The sequence below is a fragment of the Chelonoidis abingdonii genome, chromosome 1 (genome assembly GCF_003597395.2).
Source record: "Chelonoidis abingdonii isolate Lonesome George chromosome 1, CheloAbing_2.0, whole genome shotgun sequence".
Lineage (NCBI taxonomy): Eukaryota > Metazoa > Chordata > Testudines > Testudinidae > Chelonoidis > Chelonoidis abingdonii.
Genome location: NC_133769.1, coordinates 46,404,109 through 46,427,155, shown reverse-complemented (window position 1 = coordinate 46,427,155; position 23,047 = coordinate 46,404,109). Strand labels below are relative to the sequence as shown.

The window sequence follows — 23,047 nt, the reverse complement described above, 5'->3', positions numbered from 1 at the left end:
GTGGCTAGATTGGTATAACTATGTCACTTAGGGGTGTGGATTTTCCACATCCGTGAGCGACATAGTTATACCAACACACGTGTTTAGTATAGACCAAGCCTAAGAAAGCATGTTCACCTCCTTCTCTTAGCTGTTGTGTGGTTGAGAAAACAGGCAGCTTCTACTTGTGATTTTCTGAAAGTAGTGTGTGTGTATATATATACCATGTCTGCCACAGGAATGATGCATGATGCAGGTTCTAAAGGTTGCATCGGAGCAGCTGCACCATGCAGAGTCTCAGGGTAGAGAACTGATGTGCAGTTCAGGAAGCTGACATCTGGCTTGAGTCGACTGCCCAAGCTCCATAAAAGTCAATGTGCAGGGTTCCTGTAAATGCATAAATTACTTCTTTTTTTTTTTTAATACAGGCCATAATTACTCCTTTAAGTGCCTTCCCAAACTAGCCAAAACCACCAGTCCTCATAAAAAAGCAAGAGATTAAAACAAATTTGCAGTGTTTAGACCAAGATATTTTGGTGTTATGATGAGCCAAAAAAGCATTAGGAATATTTTCAAGAAATTAAATTACCTCATTTTCTGGAATCCTCATATCTCCCAAAGACTTTCTTTCCAGAAGACTTCTACCCTGGCATGAACAGTGCACTTGTTTCATTTCAGGCAAATTGATTTAATTTTTATGAAATTAGTGGGTTGGGAATAAAAATCAGGAACATGATAGAAAGCTATTTTTATACCTGTTTTAGGGATGAGAAGTCTTACAGAAGGACTGTTCTAGGAAGGCTGATTTTTATGTTTTGTTCAATGTCATACCCCTATATAGTAACACCCTGTAGTACACAGGAAACTCCATGCAGTCGCCCTTTTAGAATTTTCCTGTAAGGGAGCAGAGTTTGCTCCCACCTGGAAAGAAGCAATGGCCCACATCATGGGTACCCTAAGATATGTGTGGAGCTCAAGCAGGGCAGCCCACGGGGGGGCAAGTGGGACAATTTGCCCCAGGCCCCGGGCTCCGCAGGGGCCCCCAAAAGAACGGCTGAGGCTCCTGCCCCCGCCTGACCCGACCCCGTCTCCACCCCTCTCCCGGAGCCTCAGCACATGCAAGGCTCTCACTGAACAGCTGCAGCCAGGACCGGCGCTAGGGGTTTTAGCACCCTAGGCACACGGTAATTTCGCCGCCCTGGTCCCGCAGCTCCGGTGGAGCTGCTGCAGTCGTGCCTGCGGAGGGTCCACTGGTCCGCGGCTCTGGTGGAGCTGCCGCAATGGTGCCTGCGGGAGGTCCACCGGAGCCGCGGGAGCAGCCGACCGTCCGCAGGCATGACTGCGGCAGCTCCACCGGAGCCGCTTGCCACCCCCTCTGGCAAAATGCCGCCCACCAATAATCCTGGCACCCTAGGCGATTGCCTAGGCCTCCTAAATGGAAGCGCTGGCCTTGGCTGCAGCCTGACTCCTGTGGGGCCTGAGCTCCGCCCCGCTCAGAACTGCATGGTAAGGGGGCGGGGTTGCGAGCCCCGGGCTGTGTGGAGGAAGCTCACAGCCCCGCCTTCTTTACCCCAGGGCTCTGAGCGGGGAGGAGCTCGCAGCCCTGCCCCCTTACCACGCGGCTCTGAGCAGGGCGGAGCTCAGGCCCCGCCGGAGCCACGCTGCACGCTGTTCAGGGACGGCACTGGATGCGACGGGCTGTGGCTCTGGGTGACGGGGGAGCTGGGGGTAAGAAGCTGGGGCCAGGGGAGGGGGGGGCTAAGGGGCAGGGAGTCTCGGGGACTGTCAGGGCACAGGGAGGGGGCAGAGGTTGGGGAGTCAGTCAGCGGACAGGGAATGGGGGGTTGGATTGTGGTTGTTATGGGGGTCTGTCAGGACTCAGCGGGGGGGTGGATAGGGGTTGGGGCAGTCAGGGGACAGGGAGCAGAGGTGGGATCCTGGGGTGGTGGTGGTGGTAGCGTCTCTGGGGGAGGGTGAAGGGACAAGGAGCAGGATGGGTTGTGGATTCTGGGGCGGGCAGTAGGGGGGGCAGGAAGTGGGTGGGGGTTAAATAGGGGGCAGAGCCAGGCTGTTTGGGAGGCCCAGCCTTCCCTACCCTGAAGCTCATTCAGCATTTTCAGGCTTGCAGAAGAACCAAGCTGTTAGCTTTTCCATTAGGGCTACCATCCCTTTCACTTCTCAAATGCCAAATTATAGTCTATATTTAATTTCAGTGCCACAGGGAGATTCATGTCAGGGGAGGGTAGCTTCGTTTAAAATTAGCCACTGGGGGAGGGATCACATGAGAAGAGCAATATTCTACACCACCTACCTCCTTCCCAACCCTACCAAGGGAGACGCCCTTCCCCTACATTCCCTGAGGCTCCAGAGGGGTTAATTCAGTGATTCTCAAACTGTTGTCCTGGTGACCCCTTTCACATAGCAAACTTCTGAGTGCGACCCCCCCACCTTATAAATTGAAAACACTTTTTTATATATTTAACACTATTATAAATGCTGGAGGCAAAGTGGGGTTTGAGGTGGAGGCTGACAGCTCGTGACCCCCAGTAGTAACCTCATGACCCCCTGAGGGGTCCTGACCCCCAGTTTGAGAACCCTTGGGTTAATTTAATTTTAGCACCCTGTGTCCATTCACATGCATGTGCTATTTTGAGCATTTCAGTTTTCACAACATAGGCTCATCCCAAATTCTGGACCAAGCTCAAATGCTCAGTTCGTGGAGTATGTACATAAGCTATACTAAAGACAAACCCACAGTAACTGTCTCCAGTTTGTGAAGCACCCCATGGAGTCAGTCTTTGGGAAACAGATAAATGCATGGAGGTTAAATCCATTAATGGCTATTAGCCAGGATGGGTAAGGAATGGTGTCTCTAGCCTCTGTTTGTCAGATAGTGGAGATGGATGGCAGGAGAGAGATCACTTGACCATTAACTGTTAGGTTCACTCCCTCTGGGGCGCTTGACATTGGCCATTGTCGGTAGACAGGATACTGGGCTGGATGGACCTTTGGTTTGACCCAGTATGGCTGTTCTTATGTTCTAACCTAAATGAACCCAAAGTTATGGAGACAGATATGAGTCAAGGAAGCCAGCAGAGTATCAGAAACCTGGAAAAATCTCTGACTGGATGGGCTCAGGCGTTTGGTCACAAGCTGAGGTGGTTCAAAAGTTTTGGATTTTTTTTTAAGCAGAATTTTTTTATTGTTTCTTTAAACAATCAAACACAGCAAGCAGCAAATATTTGGCCACACACTTCTGAAACCCCAAACCATATTCAGGTTTTGGCAGACTAATTTCAGCTTTTCAATTAAAAAAACCACAACAAATTTTGAGGAAAGCAGACATTGTCCGTGATTTTTTTTCTGCTTTTTAAAAACCCCTAGTTTTCGATCCAGAAAAAGTTTTGATGAAAATATTTGTCCAACCCTTTTAATGAGCTTTAGTGCCTTTTAGCACTAGCTGATGCTGAGAACCAGTGATACCTTATAAAGAAGTTTTCTCAAAACTAGGTTTGTGCTGAGATGCAGAAGGTTTATTTTTCCCAGGGCCGCCCGTGAGGGGGAGCAAGTGGGGCAATTTGCCCTGGGCCCCGCAGGGGCCCCCACGAGAATATAGTATTCCAATTTTTTTTATGGAAGGGGCCCCTGAAATTGCTTTGCCCCAGGCCCCCTGAATCCTCTGGGCGGCCCTGAGCTCAAGTATTTGTTAAGGGGTACACTGTCATCCATACATAGGCCTTGTGCTTCCACAGCAGGTTAGGCCTTCCATAGCTCTGCCCTGGCTGCCCGGTAGTGCAGTGCCAATGGAAACAGATTGCCAGGAGTCCTTGACCAAAACTGCACAGTGACAGCTTCCTCCCTCCAACAGGGTATCTCCAACCTGGATCTCTGTGTATGTGCGGGTAGATGGAAAAAGCAGGGTAGATGGAAAAAGCAGTGGGATGCGATGTGTGTATCTTTGGCCAGCATGCTCGTTGCTTGCCTGCTCAACCCCTCCCCCCTGTCCCTATTTGCACATTCCTGGCTCCATGGACAACATTAGGTATAAAGACAAAATTAAATGTGCAGCATCAATGGTAATTATGTACACTCAAAAATTGTGGGCAGAGAATAAGAGGACTGCCAAAAAAATGCTTGACAGACTGTATATGGGAGAACAGAATGGATATGGAGTGAGCGCTGGACCAGCAAGCATGGAAAAGACAGATCCAGCTATCCAGCGACAAAGTCTCCATCACTCATGTATGTAAATATTGTATGTAATTTGATTACCATCCAGATAATCAAGTCTCTGAAAATGTAAGCGAACACAAGTCACCAGCATGCTAAATGAACCATATGCAACAGCCAGTGATAACTGCAACCTTTACTCTTACCACATGGTTTCAGGGTCCTGCTTGGCATATAGCCTAGCACCTCAGCTGTGGTATTTTTAAATCTTTTAAATGCTATTTCAGAGAGAGGTCATGTGAAACCAATACCTACAAGCTTAGATGACAATGCCTGATGGTGAATTGGATCCAGTTGACTCAGTGTGCAGACTCAGCACTTTCAAGTTTGCCATGTTTGTACTGAGGTCGTCATTCCATTAATTATTGACATAGGTGTAATTCAAGCTCAACGATCTTGCACTTTGTGCTTTGTCATTGAACTTTGTAAACTTCATGGCTGTTCAAGTTAAAGGAGTCATGAAGACTGGTTGAACTGACTTATCTAGCAATTTTCTTAGGATATGTCTACACTAGAGCTAGAAGGTATAAATTCCACATGGCCACACTATCTGTGATTGAGCCAGAGCTCTACAAAGAGAGGTGGTAGATGTGGTAGTAGGAGGAGCGAGCTGCTAGGAGTATGATCTTATCTGAGAGCATAGGTCCATACTCAGAGCAGCTAGCTTCTCCCAATGCTGGCACCGCCTCTTTAGTGCACTAGCTCAATCACAGCTAGAGAAGATAGGGGGTGTCTCCTCAAGCTGGAATGTAGTCCTTCCAGCTCCAGTGTAGACATATCCTTAGAATGGCTAGAACTCCACCTTATTTTACAGTAAGAGTGTGTTAATTCCTTTTGAGCATCAGTAGGAATGGCATGGATAGATAGAAAGCCAGGATGTTGCAGCCAGTCCTCTGGACTGTATTGAATTTGCACACACGTCTCTCCTGAGTTGCAGTAGCTCCAGAAAAAGGATCTTACTAAACATGTCACATGAACTAGGCCCTCAAATTTGGTAATGTCTTGTAGGGCATTTACTTTCAGCTAGTAGATAAGGTAGTATCTCTAACTACAGAGGGCAAGTTAACCATCAACTACTTTTCAGAAGATGATGGCATCTCTTCTGGTAAATCTTTCAAGGAAGTTATCTATTTAGCAACACTACGGTCCACATGCATGCTGGACTGTGATATTTTATCATCACCTAACAGTCCAGAAAATGCCACTCCATTGGTGCCATTGATTCTATAGGAGCTATGATTTAGCAGTTTAATGAAACAATAATTTAGCACTTGTCCAATCAGGAAATGCCACTCAGCTTTGCTGTCTCTTCCTGAGGAAAACAAATTGTCTGCTTTTAAACTTAGAAAACGTGAACATTTTGATCCCACTAATCTGCCTGCTCAGTAAAGTGGTGTATAGTAACTTTGGATGTTTGACTTCACTCAGGCTACACATATGACTTCAGCTCTGATTCTGGCTCATTTTCACTACTTCACACTGATTTGGTTACCTGTAACTCCTAAGATTAATATTGTCTCATTTGCCTTGTGAAGATCAGGATTATAGAGGGCCAGATTTTGATCCCCTTACTCACACTGAATAGTAGTAGTCAATTGATTTCAGTGGGCCTATTTGTGGAGTAAGGTCCTACTCAGTATGAGTAAAGGTATCAAAATCTAGCCATAAATGATTAAATGGGTGCTCTGGCATTTTTTACACCTATGAAAAATGGCACGCTTCTGTAAATTGCAAATACAATCACTTGTATTGGCCAGTATGCTCAAACAGAATCCCTAGCTACAAGAGATGTGATTGTAACCTAGCAACAGATGTAGGCTATGGCCTGGAAAAAGTCAGGTTTCAATTACTTCAGATCTAAAAGTATGATTGGAGCCATCACAGGTTAATAATTTTCCAGCTCAAAGACAATACTATATGTGGTGTGAGTTGTTATTATAACTATAGGATTCTGGAATCTCCAGAGAACATACACATGCAATTCAGTGATATATGTAGGCTGGGCAGAATTCTTTTTTTATAAATGTGATGGATAATATCAATGTTTATTTTTAAGCTTTTTTATGGATTGTCTGTTTAAATGAAAAACTTCCTAACTCTAAGGGTAGTTAAGCACTGGAATAATTTGCTTAGGGAAGTTGTGGAATCTCCACCATAGGAAATTTTTAAGAGCAAGTTAGACAAACACCTATTAGGGATGGTCTAGGTCACACACAGAGCTGCCATGAGTGCAGGGTACTGGACTAGATGACCCCTCGAGGTCCCTTCCAGTTCTACGATTCTATGAATGTTTACAATTGTGGGAAATTATAGGAGTGTCAGGCAATGGAGGGTGTCAGACAATAATTGCCAGTAGACATTGAGATTCAAAAAATTAATGCTTTATAACTGTTAAAACACAGTTTGCCAAATATCACCTCAAAATATACAGAATAAATAACCTTAAATCAACCTAAGCTCTCAAGCAGTATTTTTCTTACTTTGCCTATCTGTAAATTTTGATTGTCTGTTGTATGGTGAAATTGATGTTTACTGATATTTACATGTAAAAATCTATATCATTCTAAGGCCGGAGTGCAGAGAGAATACCAACAGCCTGCTTGAGTTCAGAACAGACGCCGTATTTATATTCCAGATCAAGAACAAAGAAGTGAGAACTACACTGATCTTAGATCAGGATCTTGAAACAATTTCAGTAGGTTGAGCCAGGCAGCAGCAACAAGCATAAAATAAACCATACATTCTGAAATAATTAAATAATGCTCTGACACGGGCAATACAGTTTTAGCTGGTTTAGGCCTGTTTTTTGGCCTGCCCTCTGTGTGCCAGTGTGATATTGTGACCACTTCCCTCCCTCTTTACTGAGTTCTTCTGCATCCAGAAGCAGGTTTTCTGTCAAGACTAAAATTTTGAGCAGAGGAACAAACTTTACTGAGAGTCTTAAATCACTCATGGGGTTATATAAGAGTTTAATAAAGACAATCATTAAGAGCAGGCCAACATGCAGGAAGTGGAAGACACCCTATACTGTACATTTAGCATACCACCAGTACCAATACACTATTGAGATACCTCAGCACATCTCTGTATGAGAAAAGTCAGAGGGAGCACCCAAATTTATGTGATTCCCTCTCTGAATGTCACATCCTTAGATATTTACTTATGTTATAGGAAGTTAATTCAGTTGCTCATTACTTAGCAAAGTCATTTTCAGCTAGTAAACAAGACCTATTTTTGCTAAAGAGCCACTACCCTACCCGGACAATTTTTTTTAACGTATGTGTAGGGGGCCTTTATAAGGAAGCAGTGGCAGCAAAAGAGAAGGACATGAAAGTCAGAACTGACAACTTCTGTTCCTAGTTCTGGCACTGACATGGTGTGACGATTTGGTCAAGTCTCCAACTCTCTTTGTGCCTTAGTTTACTTACCTGTGAATAGTTATAATGATGCCCCCTTGCCAAAAGTAAGGCCCTGTTAGTGGAATGGGATCCACTAGTTTGGATCCCTGGGCCTGTGTGAAGTCAAGGGCCTATTGAAGTCAAGGGCTGCATATATACAAGGGGCTGCATTAGTGGACCCTCATGCAGGACTGGAGGGGTCAGTTAGTTTATGTTAGTAAAGTGTTTGTGGATCCTTGAATAAAATGCGAAGTAGCTGCAAATTATTATTACATGTATAGTGCACTTCGTCTTCCCTTCCCTTCCTCTCATTGCCGGTTTAAAATAAAGAGTGTTAGTAAGTGTCCTTTATAAGCCACCTAACTCCACCCTTAATGTCACACGCGCTGGTGGCATTAGAATCCCCCATCAAAGGGAAACAACCTCGCCAGCCAGTCCCGCAGAGGAAGGGAAGCGCATTCAATGCAGCCCATGCTACGGAGCTGGGCGCTCTGGGGACACCTGTCGCACAGCCGAGCCCCTTTGCTTTCTCCCAGAGCAGAGGCCGGGACCTGCACACAGATGCCGCGCCCCTCTCCCCGAGCGAACCCTGCCTCTCCCCGGCAGCCTGTTTCAGAGCGCCCCCTGGCTGGCGAGCTCTTGCCAACCCCCTGCCCCGCGAGTTCTGCGGACCAATGGCCGCTCTCGCTAATATTCATGAGCTGCCGCGGGCCAATGAGCGGCCAGGCGCGGCTGGAGGGGCCGAGAAGGCTGGGCATGGAGAAGTCCAAGAGGAACCTGCTCCCAGTTGAAGCGAAGGCACCTCTGCCGGGCCCTGCGCTCCTGCAGCTGCCCCGAGGCTGCTCTCGCCGGGCTCGGAGCACAGGAAGAGGCAGAATAAGGGGAAGCTGCCGCCGGGGCTTGTCACCTGCTGGCCCAGGGACGACGGGCTGCCTCCATGGGGAGGGCTGGCTGGGGCTTGTCTCGCCTGTGCGTGCGGTGGGCAGCGCTGCTGCTAGCGCTCTGGCCCTGCTGCGCCCACGGGAACTGGATGTGAGTCGGGGGCGGGCGGGCAGCGATGGGGCTGGCGGGGCGGCCGGGGGAGGGGGCATCGCTGTGGCCGAGAGACTCCGGCTGCCTGGCTCTCACTCCCGGGCTGGTTCCGCAGGTGGCTGGGCATCGCCTCCTTCGGGGTCCCGGAGAAGCTGGGCTGCGCCGGGCTGCCGCTGAGCGGCCGCCAGAAGGAGCTGTGCAAGAGGAAGCCCCACCTGCTGCCCAGCATCCGCGAGGGCGCGCGGCTGGCCATCCAGGAGTGCCGGAGCCAGTTCAGGCACGAGCGCTGGGACTGCCTCCTCCTGCCCCCCGGCTCCGCCGCCGCCGCCGCCTTCTCCGTCTTCGGCGCCGAGCTGAGCAGCGGTGAGTCAGCGGGGGTCCCGAGCCCGCTGCGCGCCCCCAGGTGCCCGCCAGCCGGGAGGGGCAAAGGCGCTGGCACCTGGCAAGCCCTGACGCCTTGGCAGGGGTTCGGCGGCCTCCGAGCAGCGTTAGTCCAACTTGGGGCGCCGGGATGCGGAGGCCGCTACTCCAGCCCTGTCCCCGGGGGGCGCGATCCGCCCATGTGCCGGAGCTAGACGGGGGCGCCGGGCGGGGACAAGCCAGAGGCTGGGAGGTGCGAACATTGCACGGACGAGCAGCCCCCGCCCCCCAGCTGTCCCCGCTTATGGAGGGCAGAGGGATCGGGGGGCGGGGAATTCCGGGGCCTGCCGGTGCCAGCGCCCCCCGTGTGTCCCCTCCACCAGCTGCTCTCCAGACACTTTGCTTATAACCAGTCTACGGACACGCTAAAGGACCCCGCGGCCGCCGCCGCCTCCTCCTTTTCCCTGGCAAACGGCGGGCAGCGGCACTGGCAGCAGCAGAACACAGTTGCTTTGATCCTGATCTTCAGACGGGCTTGGCACGTGTCCCCCTCCGGCAGGGGAATGGCTGGCTGGTGTAACTCACCATGCACTTGGGCTGTTGTGTTCTGGTGGGGAAAAAACACATAATGCAGCTTTACAAGGGGCCTGGATCTGATCTGACCTTGCCAACACCCCATTGACATTCTTGCAGCTCCTTTGATTTACATGGAATTACACCTGGCTGACATCAGTATAAGTGAGGGTAGAATCAGGTGCATTATTGTTTAAATTCTTTTATATGCTGCTGGCCTTCCCCCCCTCCCCAGTTTACACTAGAGATTTGCCCTGATTTCAGCCAGCTCTAGACAGCTGCCAAAGGCTTGATCCTGCTGCTGCTCAGGTCAATGGAGAAACTCCTGTTGATTGCAGGATCAATCCCCAAGTGAAATCCTACATAGACAGGCAAAGACACCATAAGCCTTGATGTGCACCAGAGTTGTTTAGTCTGATTTCAAGCAACAGTCAACTGCATCAGTGCAAATCACAATCTGTAGTAGTGTACTATGTCTACACTAGCTGTAGCAGATGGGTAGGGGAGGGATGGCTGAAATCTGCAGTGTAGACAAGACCTAAGTCTAAATTTCGAAAACTGTCATAGGTTATTGTAATTGTTTAATTTTGATCTGCTACATCCCTGCATGGCAAAGTGTTGTTTTAAATATTAATATTCTAAGATGAATATTTGTGCAGTTTTAATCCCTTTGTTTCACAGTGATGAAATTAACTGAGCAATCATAAACATCATTTCAAGCAAATCATTTGATTGTTTTATTTAGAAGTGCACACAATGGGTACAATATCAGTGTAGAAATGTACCATGTACAGTGTAAAAAAGGGGGGAAAAAAAATCCAAATGTTATGTTGTCTTAATTCTTTAAACATTTCTCATCGCTCTTTTTTGTTTTTATTTGTTGTGTTATAATCACAGTATTTTAAACATATTTCATTAATACGATAATTAGAATGCAAGACCTCAGTTCAGCAAGGTATTTAAGCACATGCCGGCTTTAAGTATGTGCGTGGTCAATGGGAATTGGCTGAATCAAGGCTTAAACTAGGGGTAATTTGTCTATATTAGATGAAAGCATCAGCTCCTGCAAGAAGCTCTCTCCATGCTCCCCTGGAGCCTCGCTGACTTGGCATCTATCTTAGTTGATCAGGTTGTAGGGTCTGGGACAAATTTACTAATTAAACACAATTATTTTCAAATATGTTTCACTAAACACATTCTCCTTTAATATAATTATTTTATGCCAAATGTTTATGGTTTTAGATACTGTTAATAAGTGATGACCCAGGCACCGATCTCCCCTACAGGAGTAGTGTCATTGCTCCAAACACTTTTGCACATGGTTCATTTTACTCACATGAGTATTCCCATTGAAGTCCTGTGCATAAGGTTACTCATCCATGTCAGTGTTCGCAGGATTTGGGTTCAATCCCACACTACTTGTCTGAATGAAGAGTGCACAATCAGGTCCTTCAGTAGTTTAAGATTGTATTTTGTCCCTATGTAATGGTTGCTAAATGCTATTATACAGCGCTTGAGAAATAAACCACAAAAATAAATAACTAAAAATAAGCAATACAAAGTAATGTAAATTCGGAAAGGGCCATCCTTGCAGTTACCTGTGTGAATAACTTTATTCACGTGACTACTCCTATGGATATCGATTGGGCCCAAACTTAGGGACTGACCCTGCAGATACTTACACATGAGTGTCTTTACTAGTGTGAATAGTCTCATTCGTGTTTTTTAAGAGAAAAGTTGTTTTGGTGCCATCAAAACACTTTAATAGAAATGAAGTTCCTTTTCAGTGAGTAGTGTGGATAACTAAAACTCTCTCTTATAACAGTGGAGAAAATAGCAGTGCTTCAATTGATGGCAGGATGTTTTAGATGGCCTTAATAGTGTGCTAACCTTACCGGAGCCTTTAAAGATATCAGGCCAGATTCTCTGGGGCAATCACTTTATGCCACACCTCCAGCAGAATTTGTCTCTAAAGTTGGCTTAAACAGTATGGGAAGAGTCACCCCAGGGCAGTGGTTCCAAAACTGGGGTTAGTGCACCCCTGGGAGTTCACAAAATATTACAGGGGTTCTTGGGAGAAAATTCCCTAATGGTGGACAGAGCTGTCCCTAGGGACACTAGGCAGCATGGGACCAGCAGCCTGGAGCCCCTGGACTTCCAAGACCTAAGCAGATCAAAGCAAGCATGTCTGTCACACTGAAGAGATTTAAACGTCAAAATTCCTTATAAGAAATAGAAAGGGAGGTGGATATTTTTTGCTGTTTTTAAAATTAAATAGGCAACTAGTATTGTTTTTTAAATTATTAAGAACAAGTTTAAACTTTGTTGTAACGTGCGTTGTTTGTCTGGACTGCTCAAGACCTGAATGCTTGTGTAGGAGGAACTCTCTGAGTTGACTTCTTAAATACCTTCATGCTGTTTCACATCTGATACTCCTTGATGAAGCGTAGGAGCCTTGTCTTATAACAGGCTTATTCAAAGTGATACAACCTATGAAAGTGAGATCTTGGAAGAGTGTTGTCATTTTTTGAAATGTAATAAAAATAATAAATAGTGTGTTAATAAGCATGTCAGGAGAACAAATTTTATATTTCCAGTATCACTGCTTTTATAATTTATACTCGGGTAAAGGAGAAAATTCCTGGAAATATTCATTTTTAGGATGGGGGTTTGTGAGACTTGGCATTTTAGTGAAAGGGGTTCACAGGTTAATAAAGTTTCGGAACCACTGCCCCAGGGCAAAGATCGTCCATTGGTGGCATAAAAATAGCACTTTGGCTTTATGCCTCTTCCCCTTCTTAATGCCAGCCTACCAGAGAAAAGGGAGTATGGCCAAAAACCTTTAAGCCACTCTGGTCCCTGGCTGTGGTTTCAGCTTCTTCTGATTGTTGCACCCTTTGTAAATTAGAACAGCCCTGATGTTCTTAAAGGTGGCATACGGTGGGATCTGGCCCAGTACAAAGGCAACGCTATGATCCTGGGCGTGTACAGGTGAGCTTTGAGTCACCCCATGATCTGAACCATTTTCTCCTTATTCAAATCAGTATTAATGGTGGAGAGCAGTAGGGCTGATCAGAAGTTTTCAACTGAAATTTATTTTTGAAATTTTTCTAGGGCAAAAACCCCACAAATCCACTTCTGAAAGTGGTGAACAAAATGACCCATGCTCAGAATGAAGTAGCATAATTAAGGGAACAGTCCTGAAAAATGAAATGTATGTGAGCAGTCCTTCCGCATCTGCGAAGTCTTGTTAGGCTGGGGGGCTTGTTTCCATGACACCGATGTAACTCCATGAATCAGGCTCACCGACATTAGTGGGATATGGTGTAAATAATGACCGTAGAGCTCTCTCATTATATCCCTTGAATAATAGCTACTGGGGATTGACTTCCAAGATTCATTTGTGACAATTAATAGTGGCTAAGTGTGGTTAATCTCTAAAATAACATTTCCATGCATTCTTTTTAGGCACCAAGGAAACAGCCTTTATATATGCAGTGACGGCAGCAGGCCTTGTACATTCAGTGACTCGAGCATGCAGTGCAGGAAATATGACTGAGTGCTCCTGTGATACAAACCTGCAAAACGGTGGCTCAGCCACTGAAGGCTGGCACTGGGGTGGCTGCTCTGATGACATCCATTATGGAATGTGGTTTAGCAGAAAGTTCTTAGATGGGCCTATTAAGAACATAACTGGAAAAGACGGGAACGGATTGATCTCAATGAACCTGCACAATAACGAGGCTGGAAGGCAGGTATGCATTAGAAGTTAGAATCGAACAAAATGCTTGTTAGATTTAACTGCCCAAAGTGGCATTAATGCAAAGAGGCCTGATCCTGACTGCAAACAAGGATTGGGCCCATGGCAAGAGCCAAACTAAAATCTCCAGAGCAAAGAATTTCAAAACTGAGGCTAAAAATCCAGGCTATCATCTATCTAACTCACTTTATAGTTAAAAACCAAACACCACAAAAATTTTGTCAAGAGTTGGAGTGCAGTAGAGACTTTTATCTTGCATGCCCCTCCTTTAGTCAAATTTAACCACACCCTTCTCAGAATAATGCTTGTGGCTTTGTTTCCTTTCTGTTATATACAATGGGCTGCATTTTTTGTAACCTTTCTGTGGGTTGACAGAGTGGACATCAGGTTTCTCAGCTGCTGTAGTCTATTTTTTTAAAAATTGCACTTTACTTTGTTGCCCACAGTGCATTACATACTGTTATATAGACCCATGAATAAGCATTTTTAGGCAGAGTTTATATACAGTCTTTCCTGAAAGAAGCTTGGTACCCACAAATCTTAGGAAAGTCAGCATGAGTTTTGAAATCAGTTGCAAAACTCCCATTGACTTCAGTAGGATCAGGATTAGGGCCCACAGTCTGCAATGATCAGGCGCTTGTCTATCACTCTCTAAGCTCTACCAACACTTAAAAATTAAATAAAAAATTTTAGCGTTGAGCACCGTAGTTAGGTTGAGGTAGCCCCTTGTCTTGACTGCTTCCATCAATGTAAGAAGCATCTATGCTATAGAAGCATAGCTGTAGCTGTGTAGCTGTAGTGTAGATAAGCCCAGGGTAGTTTTATTGAAATCAATGGACTGTTGGCAGAGTAAGGTACCACTTTGTGTGAATAAGGATAGCAGAATCTGCCCAATGAGAATCTAGGAATTTAGGACCTTACAGGATTGCAGGCGTTTTGTAATACAGAGCTCTGCAGTACAGCACAGAAAAGAGCACCGTAGAAATCATTTGGTGCACACACCTTAGTTCATGCTGCATTTTTCTACAGCGCAGCACTGGTTTTTGTATTAAAAAAAAAAATTCATCCATGGCAAGCTTGTAGCAGTTAATGATCTTTAGCCACACTGTTTTTGCAGCAGAGCTGGAATTGTTGTTAATACCCTTGGAGAAAGTATGCAGACTGTTTTGTGTGATTTCCATACAGTAAATATTTTGCAATTTAGCTGTGAGCTGTAGCGTAAAGCAAATACTGAGGCTTTTATGCAACGTGAAAGAGAAAGCAGCCCTCATTATTTGCAGTTAGGATTTTATTCTAACCCTGGTATCAGTGAGTAAAATATCAGCATAAATTCTCTTGATTGTCCTAATTTCAAAATCCTTAAATAGACATTGGAAAGAATTTAAACTGGTGTTCTGGGGCCTACAAGAAGGAGGTTTTGCAAGATATTGTGCTATTGTATGACCTTTCATAATAAATACCATCGTGTTTCAGATGCCATGCCATTGCAAGAACAGTCTTCCAGGGAGTGATGTGACACTGTTCATTTGGAATAACTGGTACTGGTTTTGGTATGTGTAGAATACTCCAGTTCCTGTCCCATCTTTACTCAGAATCGTGTGTTTAAGCTTTGATATCCTAGTTTGCTCTAAGACATGTAACTTGAAAGTAGGAAGGATTGGAAGATGGGAAAGGAAGAGTAGACCAGTATTTACTAGTCTGAGACTGAGAAGATCAAGGTTCAATTCCTTGCTCTGTCAGAGAGTTCCTGTGGCAAGTCATTTAGGCCCAGATTCTTGAAGATATTAAGGTACCTAACTCCCAAATGCCAGTGGGAGTTGGGCACCTAAATACTTTTGAGGTTGAGGGCCTTAGCTTCCCTGTGTCTCAGCTGCCGTTCTGTAAATGGGTGGGGGGGAATAATTCTATCTTACCTCACAGGTGTTGTAATAGGTGAATAGACTTGTGATTGTGAGGTGCTCAGATACTATGATATTTCAGATATCTAGGCAGACTGGGGGCCAAACGCTCCCTTCTGGTTCCACAAGTAGAAAGAGGGAAAAAAGGAATGGATCTGGGTGGGGTGGGCTCCGTCGTATGCAACCTCTGTTCTTCCAAGCCCTGTAGAAACTTCTCCCTGGATGCTTCTTGAAAATAAGTGAGTACAAGTGAGCTGGTGACAAGAGAGGTTAGCCTCAGGAGTCTGCTCCCCAATCCCATGAAAATTCCAAGTGTATGTTAATTTTGACCCTTTCATAATGAACATACACTGTTCCCCTCTTGTTAAGTGGAAGTTGGAGAGAGCAGCAGTCAGGACCATTCTGAGAACACTGTCCCTACAGGAGCTGTGTTGCTGGGGAGGGGAGATGTGGCAGCATGCAGCGTCCATATGGATTTCCCTTGTCTCTGGTGGGTCTCAGAGGAAGGAACCTTACACCTTTCTCTTGGGGGTGGGTGCAAACCTCTCCTCCCTCAGGGAATGATCAGGCTAAAACGGAGAGTCTGAACTCACGGGGTTCCATGTCCCATAAAGGAATATACTAATTGACCCATCAGAATATTGTATTGACAGATAGTCAGAGGAACTCACAAGTGTGTTGCACTTCTTAGTTCCAAACATATTAGATAATGATTTGGGGACAGGATGGCTCAGAGGATGTCTAATGGAGCTGTTTGGAATTGGTTATTGGTCTGCTAGTGAGTGAAATGTCACCTGTTTAGTGGCCTGTGTGAAATGAGATGATGGCCTTACCAAGGTCCAGATAACTGTCATCAGAACCACAATCCCTGTTGGCACTCTTGGTGACAGCATCGGCAGAGTGGATTGAGTGGGTGTGGACTGAAGTACTTACTCTGTCCTATCATTGCTCCAAATGGGGCTGTTGCTTATAGGCCAGAGTGTAACAGGCCAGAGTGAAACAGAGGATTCAGCCACCAGCATAGTACCTTTCACAAACAGTAAATTCACCTCGCTTCCCTGTATATACACATACATACATAACCCATAAAAGCACTGCAGTGCATGTGACAGTGCCCATATGGCATAAGTTTCTAGCTGTAGTGGATCAGAACATATTGTACCTTGAAATGCCCTCAGATAATGCAGAAACATGAGACCATAATTTCCAGCATCCTGACACAATCTGGCCTGCTTTCATTTAGATGCTTACCATTAGGCACCAAAGTTTGGCCTTGTGCATAGAAGCTTGTTTCATGACAATCTGTTGTTGCAGTCAGAATATGAATACACCACCTCACAATGCTATCCTTGCATTCACGTTTTAGAGCAGAACCACACTTTAATAAGGAAGGTGGATCCCACATCATGAAGCACCATGGGGAGAGGTAATCAGAAACCCTTAGATAGTGGACTAGGGGTGAGAATGAGGCTCACATCATTTGCCCCACTAACTTCAGTGGGGCTAGTCATGTGTGGAAAGTGAAGTTTGTGAAATTATTTGCAAGATCAGGGTGTATGTTCATACAAAACCTAGAACCAATGTGGTTTCAGTCTACTTGGGGATTCTACATTCTACCATGATACATATAAATAATAATGGTAACTAGGATAATACTTTGAAATAGAATCTCTTTGTAAAACAGATTTACTGTTTACATTCTCTATATGCTTTCTGTTTTTCTTTGTCATTTTTGCTAGCTTCTCAAGTTATTTACATTGTAACAAAGGCCCTCTTCTCCTCTGCCTTAATCATAGTGGAGACTTAATGCCAAAGCCATGACTATCCAATCATTTCCTTATCAACTGATTTTGAAAATACAAACACAGGATTATGATTGTACAAATAAGTAGTGAGGAAGAGAACACAAGTATCTGCCGTGATTGCAGTGGTGAATCAGAGTGTTACTGGAAGACTGTTGTAAATTGGGGATGCCCAAGGGTAATCTGGGCATAGGCCCTACACCCCATTCTTGGGTGTTCTTACTGCCTGGACACAGCAGCCTCCAGCTCCAGATACGGCCCATGGGGTCTTGAAATGTTGCCTGCAGCTCCTTCCCAGTTCACTAAGTTCAGTCTGCATTGACTGATGGTTCTAACAGGTCAGGGCTCACACCTGCTATTCCTCTTTAATGGCTCTGTGAATGCCTCACTTGTTTGACTTACCAGCGACCTCGAGCAACAAGCAATTTCTATTCATACATCAAGGAAGGTACAAGTCCAAGCAAATATGGTCATGTGTATTTTTAATAATGTTTGTAGAGTTATACATAATTAGGTGTGACCTTGAAGATTCAGGCACATTGCCAGTCCAGCCCTCAGTATCACTCTGGGCTCAATCTGGCAATATGCTGAGAGCCCTGAACTCCCACTGAAGTCAACGGGACCTAGTCAGGGCAGGGTCCGAAGCTTCAGCCACCCTGATAGAAATGTGTTCATTTTTTGTTCCAAATTTACTGTAACGTTAAAACTTAAGGCAGGGACAAATCACTTCCTCTGCACCAAATTATAACAACTGCTTACTTGTTAAACTTGGGGTGGGGGTGGGAGGGTGCAGGTTGCCAGTCAAGACACAAATAAAGACAGTCTTTGGCCCTTGGAGTTTGCAACCTAAGACCCTGACTCTTAAATCTGTCCTTTGAGGATAGAGCAGTGCCCCTGATGTCACTGGGGCTCTGCATGGGGGCACGGCTCCAGTGGCTCTGATCAGTCTGCAGGATAAAGTAAGAGTCGCTGTGAAATCCAGAGGAAGGTGTTAAATTTGTATTTTTCCTCCCTCACCCCCTTCGTTCCTCTCCTTTTATAAATGCTAGGGTGGGGAAGGCATGTGATGGACATGGGCGAGTATTTGTGGGCATCATGGAGGAAGTGGGTCTGTGGGAAGGATTTGAGTAAACAGAGGACAAGTTTTTTTCCAGTGGATGCTGAAGAATTTGCTCCCTAGTTTGTGTGGAAGTGTGTGTTCCTGTACAGAGTTCTCCTAAGATCTTCGTGGTGTTGGTAAAGATACAAAACTGGAAAACACACCAGACTCTATTGCCTTATTAGTCTGCTGTAGGCTTACCCCAAGATCCCTTTTACACTCAGTTTTATAAATCAGGGTAAATGGCCTTTAACCTTTCTGCACTAATAGCTTAAAAATGTATCTACTTTCCTGTATAAAGAATTTAAATAGAAGCTTTTAGCTCCACTGTTAAGTCTTAAAAATCAGCCTTTCTTAGTACTCTCCAGCTACTGGTGCTTCAAAAAATTTCATCAATAAATTGTTTAGTGATTAAAATGTATACATTGTTGTGGGAGTGCAGGACAGGGACAAGTTAGATACACTACAGACAACTATAATATGGACTTTTCCACACCAATTACCAATGAAGCCATTTAGAGTGTTACTAATGGAGAGGTTCAAAAAAAATGTAGGCTTCATCGTTTTGCTAAGTCTGTGTATATCAGGGGTGGGCAAACTACAGCCCATGGGCTGGATCCGGCCCCTCAGTGCTTTTGATCTGGCCCGTGGGTAAGCAGCTCTGGGCCGGAGCCTGCACCCTTAACCCCCACTGCACCCCAGCCCTCTGCTCTGAGCCCCCTGCTGCACCTTGTACCCCTCCTGCACCCCACCCCCCTGCCCTGAGCCTCCTCCCGCACTGTGCACCCCCTCCTGCACCCCAAACCCCTTCCTTGAGCCCCCCATACATCTTACACTCCCCCTGCGCCAACCCCTTGCCCTGAGCCCCTTCCTACACACTGCACCCCGTCCCAAACCCCACACTCCCTCCCACATCCCAACCCCGTCCCAGCCTTACATCATGGCCCTGCATGCAATTTCTCTGGCCAGATGTGGCCCTCGGGCCAAAAACTTTGCCCACCCCTGATGTACATGATAGTTTTTTAAACCTTTCCAGAGCTGTGTCACATGTACCAATAGACACGCCTCATTGTTTACTTCTACCTAGGACCGTCCATGAGAGATTGAAGGGGAAACCATTACACTCACTCTGCTAAAGATTTGAGCTGCAGTCCCAGCTGTAGGAAGTTAGTGCTTTGTTTACAGTCTACAGTTTTTCGAGGCTGGCTCCAATATAAGCTCTGCCTAGATTCTTGTGTGCGCTGCAGAAGCTTAATTAAGGCTGCAGACACCCTTTGCCCTGCAGACACTTTTTATTAAGTCGTCTTATATCTGAAAAGGATTTCAAACTTATTCCACCCAACAGAAACACTTCAAAAAGGAAAGTATTAACTCTACTGATATTTCTAAAATACTGCAAAATTATAAACAATATGGATAAGTTACACTATCAAAATACGTTAGCTAGTGTTTGTGTGCAGTGAAAAAATGCATTGAAAACAAGAGACGTTAATGACAAACCTAACTTAATACCTACCCTACCTACCTGCAACAGTAGAGCCTGATCCTGCCCGTGTGACAACCACCTGGGACTTAACCTAAGACCTTGGATCTAAATGTCCTCAGCTAAATCCACTCTCATTCCCAAACTGTGCACTGTTAAACATCATTGCTATGTTCCACTCAAGAGGTGGCTGCATTTCAGCAATGGGTGGAATGATTAAGTATATGTAGGTTAGGGGAAACTTTGAATCCTTCAGAATGAAAAAAAGGCATACATGTCAATCCTGAAGTAGTAATAATGGAAACGTACAATTTATTTTGTCTTGCTAAGATGAGCTGCAGGTGCTCAGCACCTCTAAAAAGTCAGGCCCTGTGCATGTGTTAAGCTAGATACCCAGAGAGAGTAACCACTAAAAATGTGTCCCTTCTGTACCCTTCTTTCCCCATCAGTAAAATGCTCAGAGACCTATGGATTACTAGTGAATGAGCAATATTTTTAATGAATGAGGAAATATAGTGGAATTAAAGTCAGAATATTGGTCTCAATTTGTTTTCAGGCTGTAGCAAAGCTGTTGTCAGTGGATTGCCGTTGTCATGGAGTTTCTGGGTCCTGTGCCGTGAAAACTTGTTGGAAAACTATGTCTTCATTTGAAAAGATTGGCCAGTATTTAAAGGATAAATATGAAAACAGTATACAGGTATTGGACAGACTGAAGAAAAAGCTACGCAGGAAAGAAAAAGCCCAACGGAAAATACCAATCCGCAAGGAAGATCTTCTCTACATAAACAAGTCTCCCAACTACTGTGTAGAGGATCACAAACTTGGGATTCCTGGAACACAGGGAAGGGAATGCAACCGCACTTCGGAGGGACCAGATGGTTGCAACCTCCTCTGCTGTGGCCGTGGTTACAACACTCACGTGGTCAGACACGTGGAAAGGTGCGAATGCAAGTTTGTCTGGTGCTGTTATGTACGCTGCAGAAGATGTGAGAGCATGACTGATGTTCATACCTGCAAATGAGATACTCTGCCTCTGAAAACAAAGCAACTCCTTCCTGCTGAACAGGACTCATTCCTCCTGTGTTGGAATAACAAGAGGTTCAGTCTCAGTAACAGAGCTCACGGAATGTATTGTATTCCAAACAGTTTGGTTTCTAACTGAAAGAGCAACTCAAGACAAATAGTAGCCTGCACAAAACGATAAAGTAACAGCAAAAATGGCCATGCCTTCTGAGAAGTCCAGGTGGATAGTGACATATTTGAATAGAGCTAGTTAGGGGTATTAAACTTTTCATCAGCAACAGCCATAACATGATGATCAAGAATTGCCTTAAAGTTGTCAATAAATATAGTGGAAGAAAGTCAAGGAGAGGTATTGGCTTTTACTGGCCACAGGCTGAAAGGATACTGGAATGTGAGAGGTGTCATGGAGTCCTCACTCCCTTCTGTTTAGTAATGGGAACCATTCAGAAACTAGAATTGCCCATGTATGGCTTGTACCTGCAGTGCTGCTGAAAGAAATGAGGATGCAAAGCTCTACTGTTGAACATGCAGTGCTTGATTAGCCACTGTGCAGAGGGGCAGTCATGTGGTGTAAATGTGTTGGTGCTCAGTAATATGAGCTGAGTACTTGGGAGAGTGGGGATAATGGGTATATTTTGGGTGAAGATGAGGCATGGCCAGGCCATCGGTGCTGGAGTTTGTTCTAGTAAATGCAAATAGTATGCACAGTAGCTGCCATTTTTAGTATTTTGACAAGGCTATTACTCAAATGTGCTTAGAACAACTGAAAGGAGGGCAGCTGTATAGGAGAGAATGGTAGCTAAAGGAAACAGACTGCTACAGCCAGCTCCTCTGGGTCTTATATGTGTGTGGGGCACAGTGTTCTTGCCAGCCCTCTATCTTTAGCCCCAGTGCTCTCAGCTTACTGTACTGTTGGGTCAAAAGTAACAAGTCACCATCTTACAGCTGTTTTAGCGGTGGCTTAGCTCTGGTTCTCTTAATCCTCAGCCACATTACATGCAGGATCAAACCAGGAGAAATTTATCATAAAGAGAAATAAATGTCAAAAACAGAACTTTTTTTCCCCTCCTGCCTTTAAGAACATAAGTATGGACATACTGGATCAGATCAATGATCCATCTAGCCCAGTATCCTGTCTTCTGACAGTGGCTGGTACCAGATATTTCAAAGGGAATGAATGGAACAGGGCAATTTATCGAATGTTCCGTCCCGTCATCCAGTCCCACCTTCTGGCAGTCATACTTTAGAGAGTCCCAGAGCATAGAGTTGCATCCCAGGCCCTCCTGACTAATAGCCATTGATGGACCTATCCACCATGAATATCTTTGCAGATATAGTAGCTAGAATATTTCAATAGATCACTCCCCAGCCGGTGTTGCTTATAAAACAAGATGAAATGCATAATGTATTTGATAGATTATTTTAATGGTGTGAGCCACTTACTCTAGTGGTATTATTTTCCCCCCATTTTTGGTCCATTGTTATTTACATCTGTGAAAGGATGGGAGCCATTCAGGGATTAGGCATTACCCATGCAGAGCTTGTTCCTGCACACTGCTGAAAGAAATGTGGATGCAAAGCTCAACTGTTTAACATACAGTATTTGCTCAGCAACTGTGCAGAGAGGGCCATGTAGTATATGAAATGCATCTGGTGCTGATTGTTTATTTGTAATTATGTGTTAAATACTGCTTTAAAAGCATTGTGCGAAAGGGTTTTGGTTGCTGAAATATACAAAGATGTATTTTTGATAAGATAAAGTTTATATTTTGTAAATATTTAAATTATGCAAGTTATAGAAAAGGCTTTAAAGGCATGTGTATGAAGTTCCCTGAACTAACACAAGATTACAATGTTTGACATTTGCTTGTTAGATCTCTTACTGTTGCAGTAGCTTTTATCTGACTTTTATTCACACATGTAAGGCAAAAAGCATGTATTTGAGCTATTACATAAATTACTTATTTCTTATCAGCAGGGCACTTTTAGATATTACAGCTAAAATACACCTATTATGACACACTGAGAATTTTATTTTTTAAATGAGTAATTGAATTATATTTGCTACATTTTCCTTTTCCTCTTAAATTTGCTTGAGGAAGACCTAGAGAACACAACAAACACTTCTGTTTGGTTTGTACATATGTTATTTTTCTTGGACGTGATGATACTGGATTTGTTCTCATATTTCCTGTTAGATTTACATATGAGGTTTTCTAAAGAAGCAAACTACATTTACTGACATCAGAACCACCCAAGAAAGATTCCAGTTTGGTGAAATTCACCGCATTTGCCAAGTCAGCACAAGGCCTAACTCTGTTTTGAAGGCTAGAGTGTGACATACATGGTTCATATGCTTTGTGCTGGCCCTCTGCTCAAAGGTGGATTTCACCTACTCCTTTTAATCACA

The 23,047-nt window shown here is 44.8% G+C and overlaps 1 protein-coding gene across 1 annotated transcript; it reads left to right on the top strand.

The window, feature by feature from the left end:
- Nucleotides 1-8,369: 8,369 nt before the first annotated feature.
- Nucleotides 8,370-22,780, top strand: WNT16 (Wnt family member 16). Its single transcript, XM_032796211.2, has 4 exons — nucleotides 8,370-8,639; nucleotides 8,755-9,002; nucleotides 13,041-13,327; nucleotides 20,171-22,780. The coding sequence occupies exons 1-4, from the start codon at nucleotides 8,545-8,547 to the stop codon at nucleotides 20,633-20,635; spliced, it is 1,095 nt and encodes a 364-aa protein (XP_032652102.1). The 5' UTR covers nucleotides 8,370-8,544; the 3' UTR covers nucleotides 20,636-22,780.
- The last annotated feature ends 267 nt before the right edge of the window (nucleotides 22,781-23,047 follow it).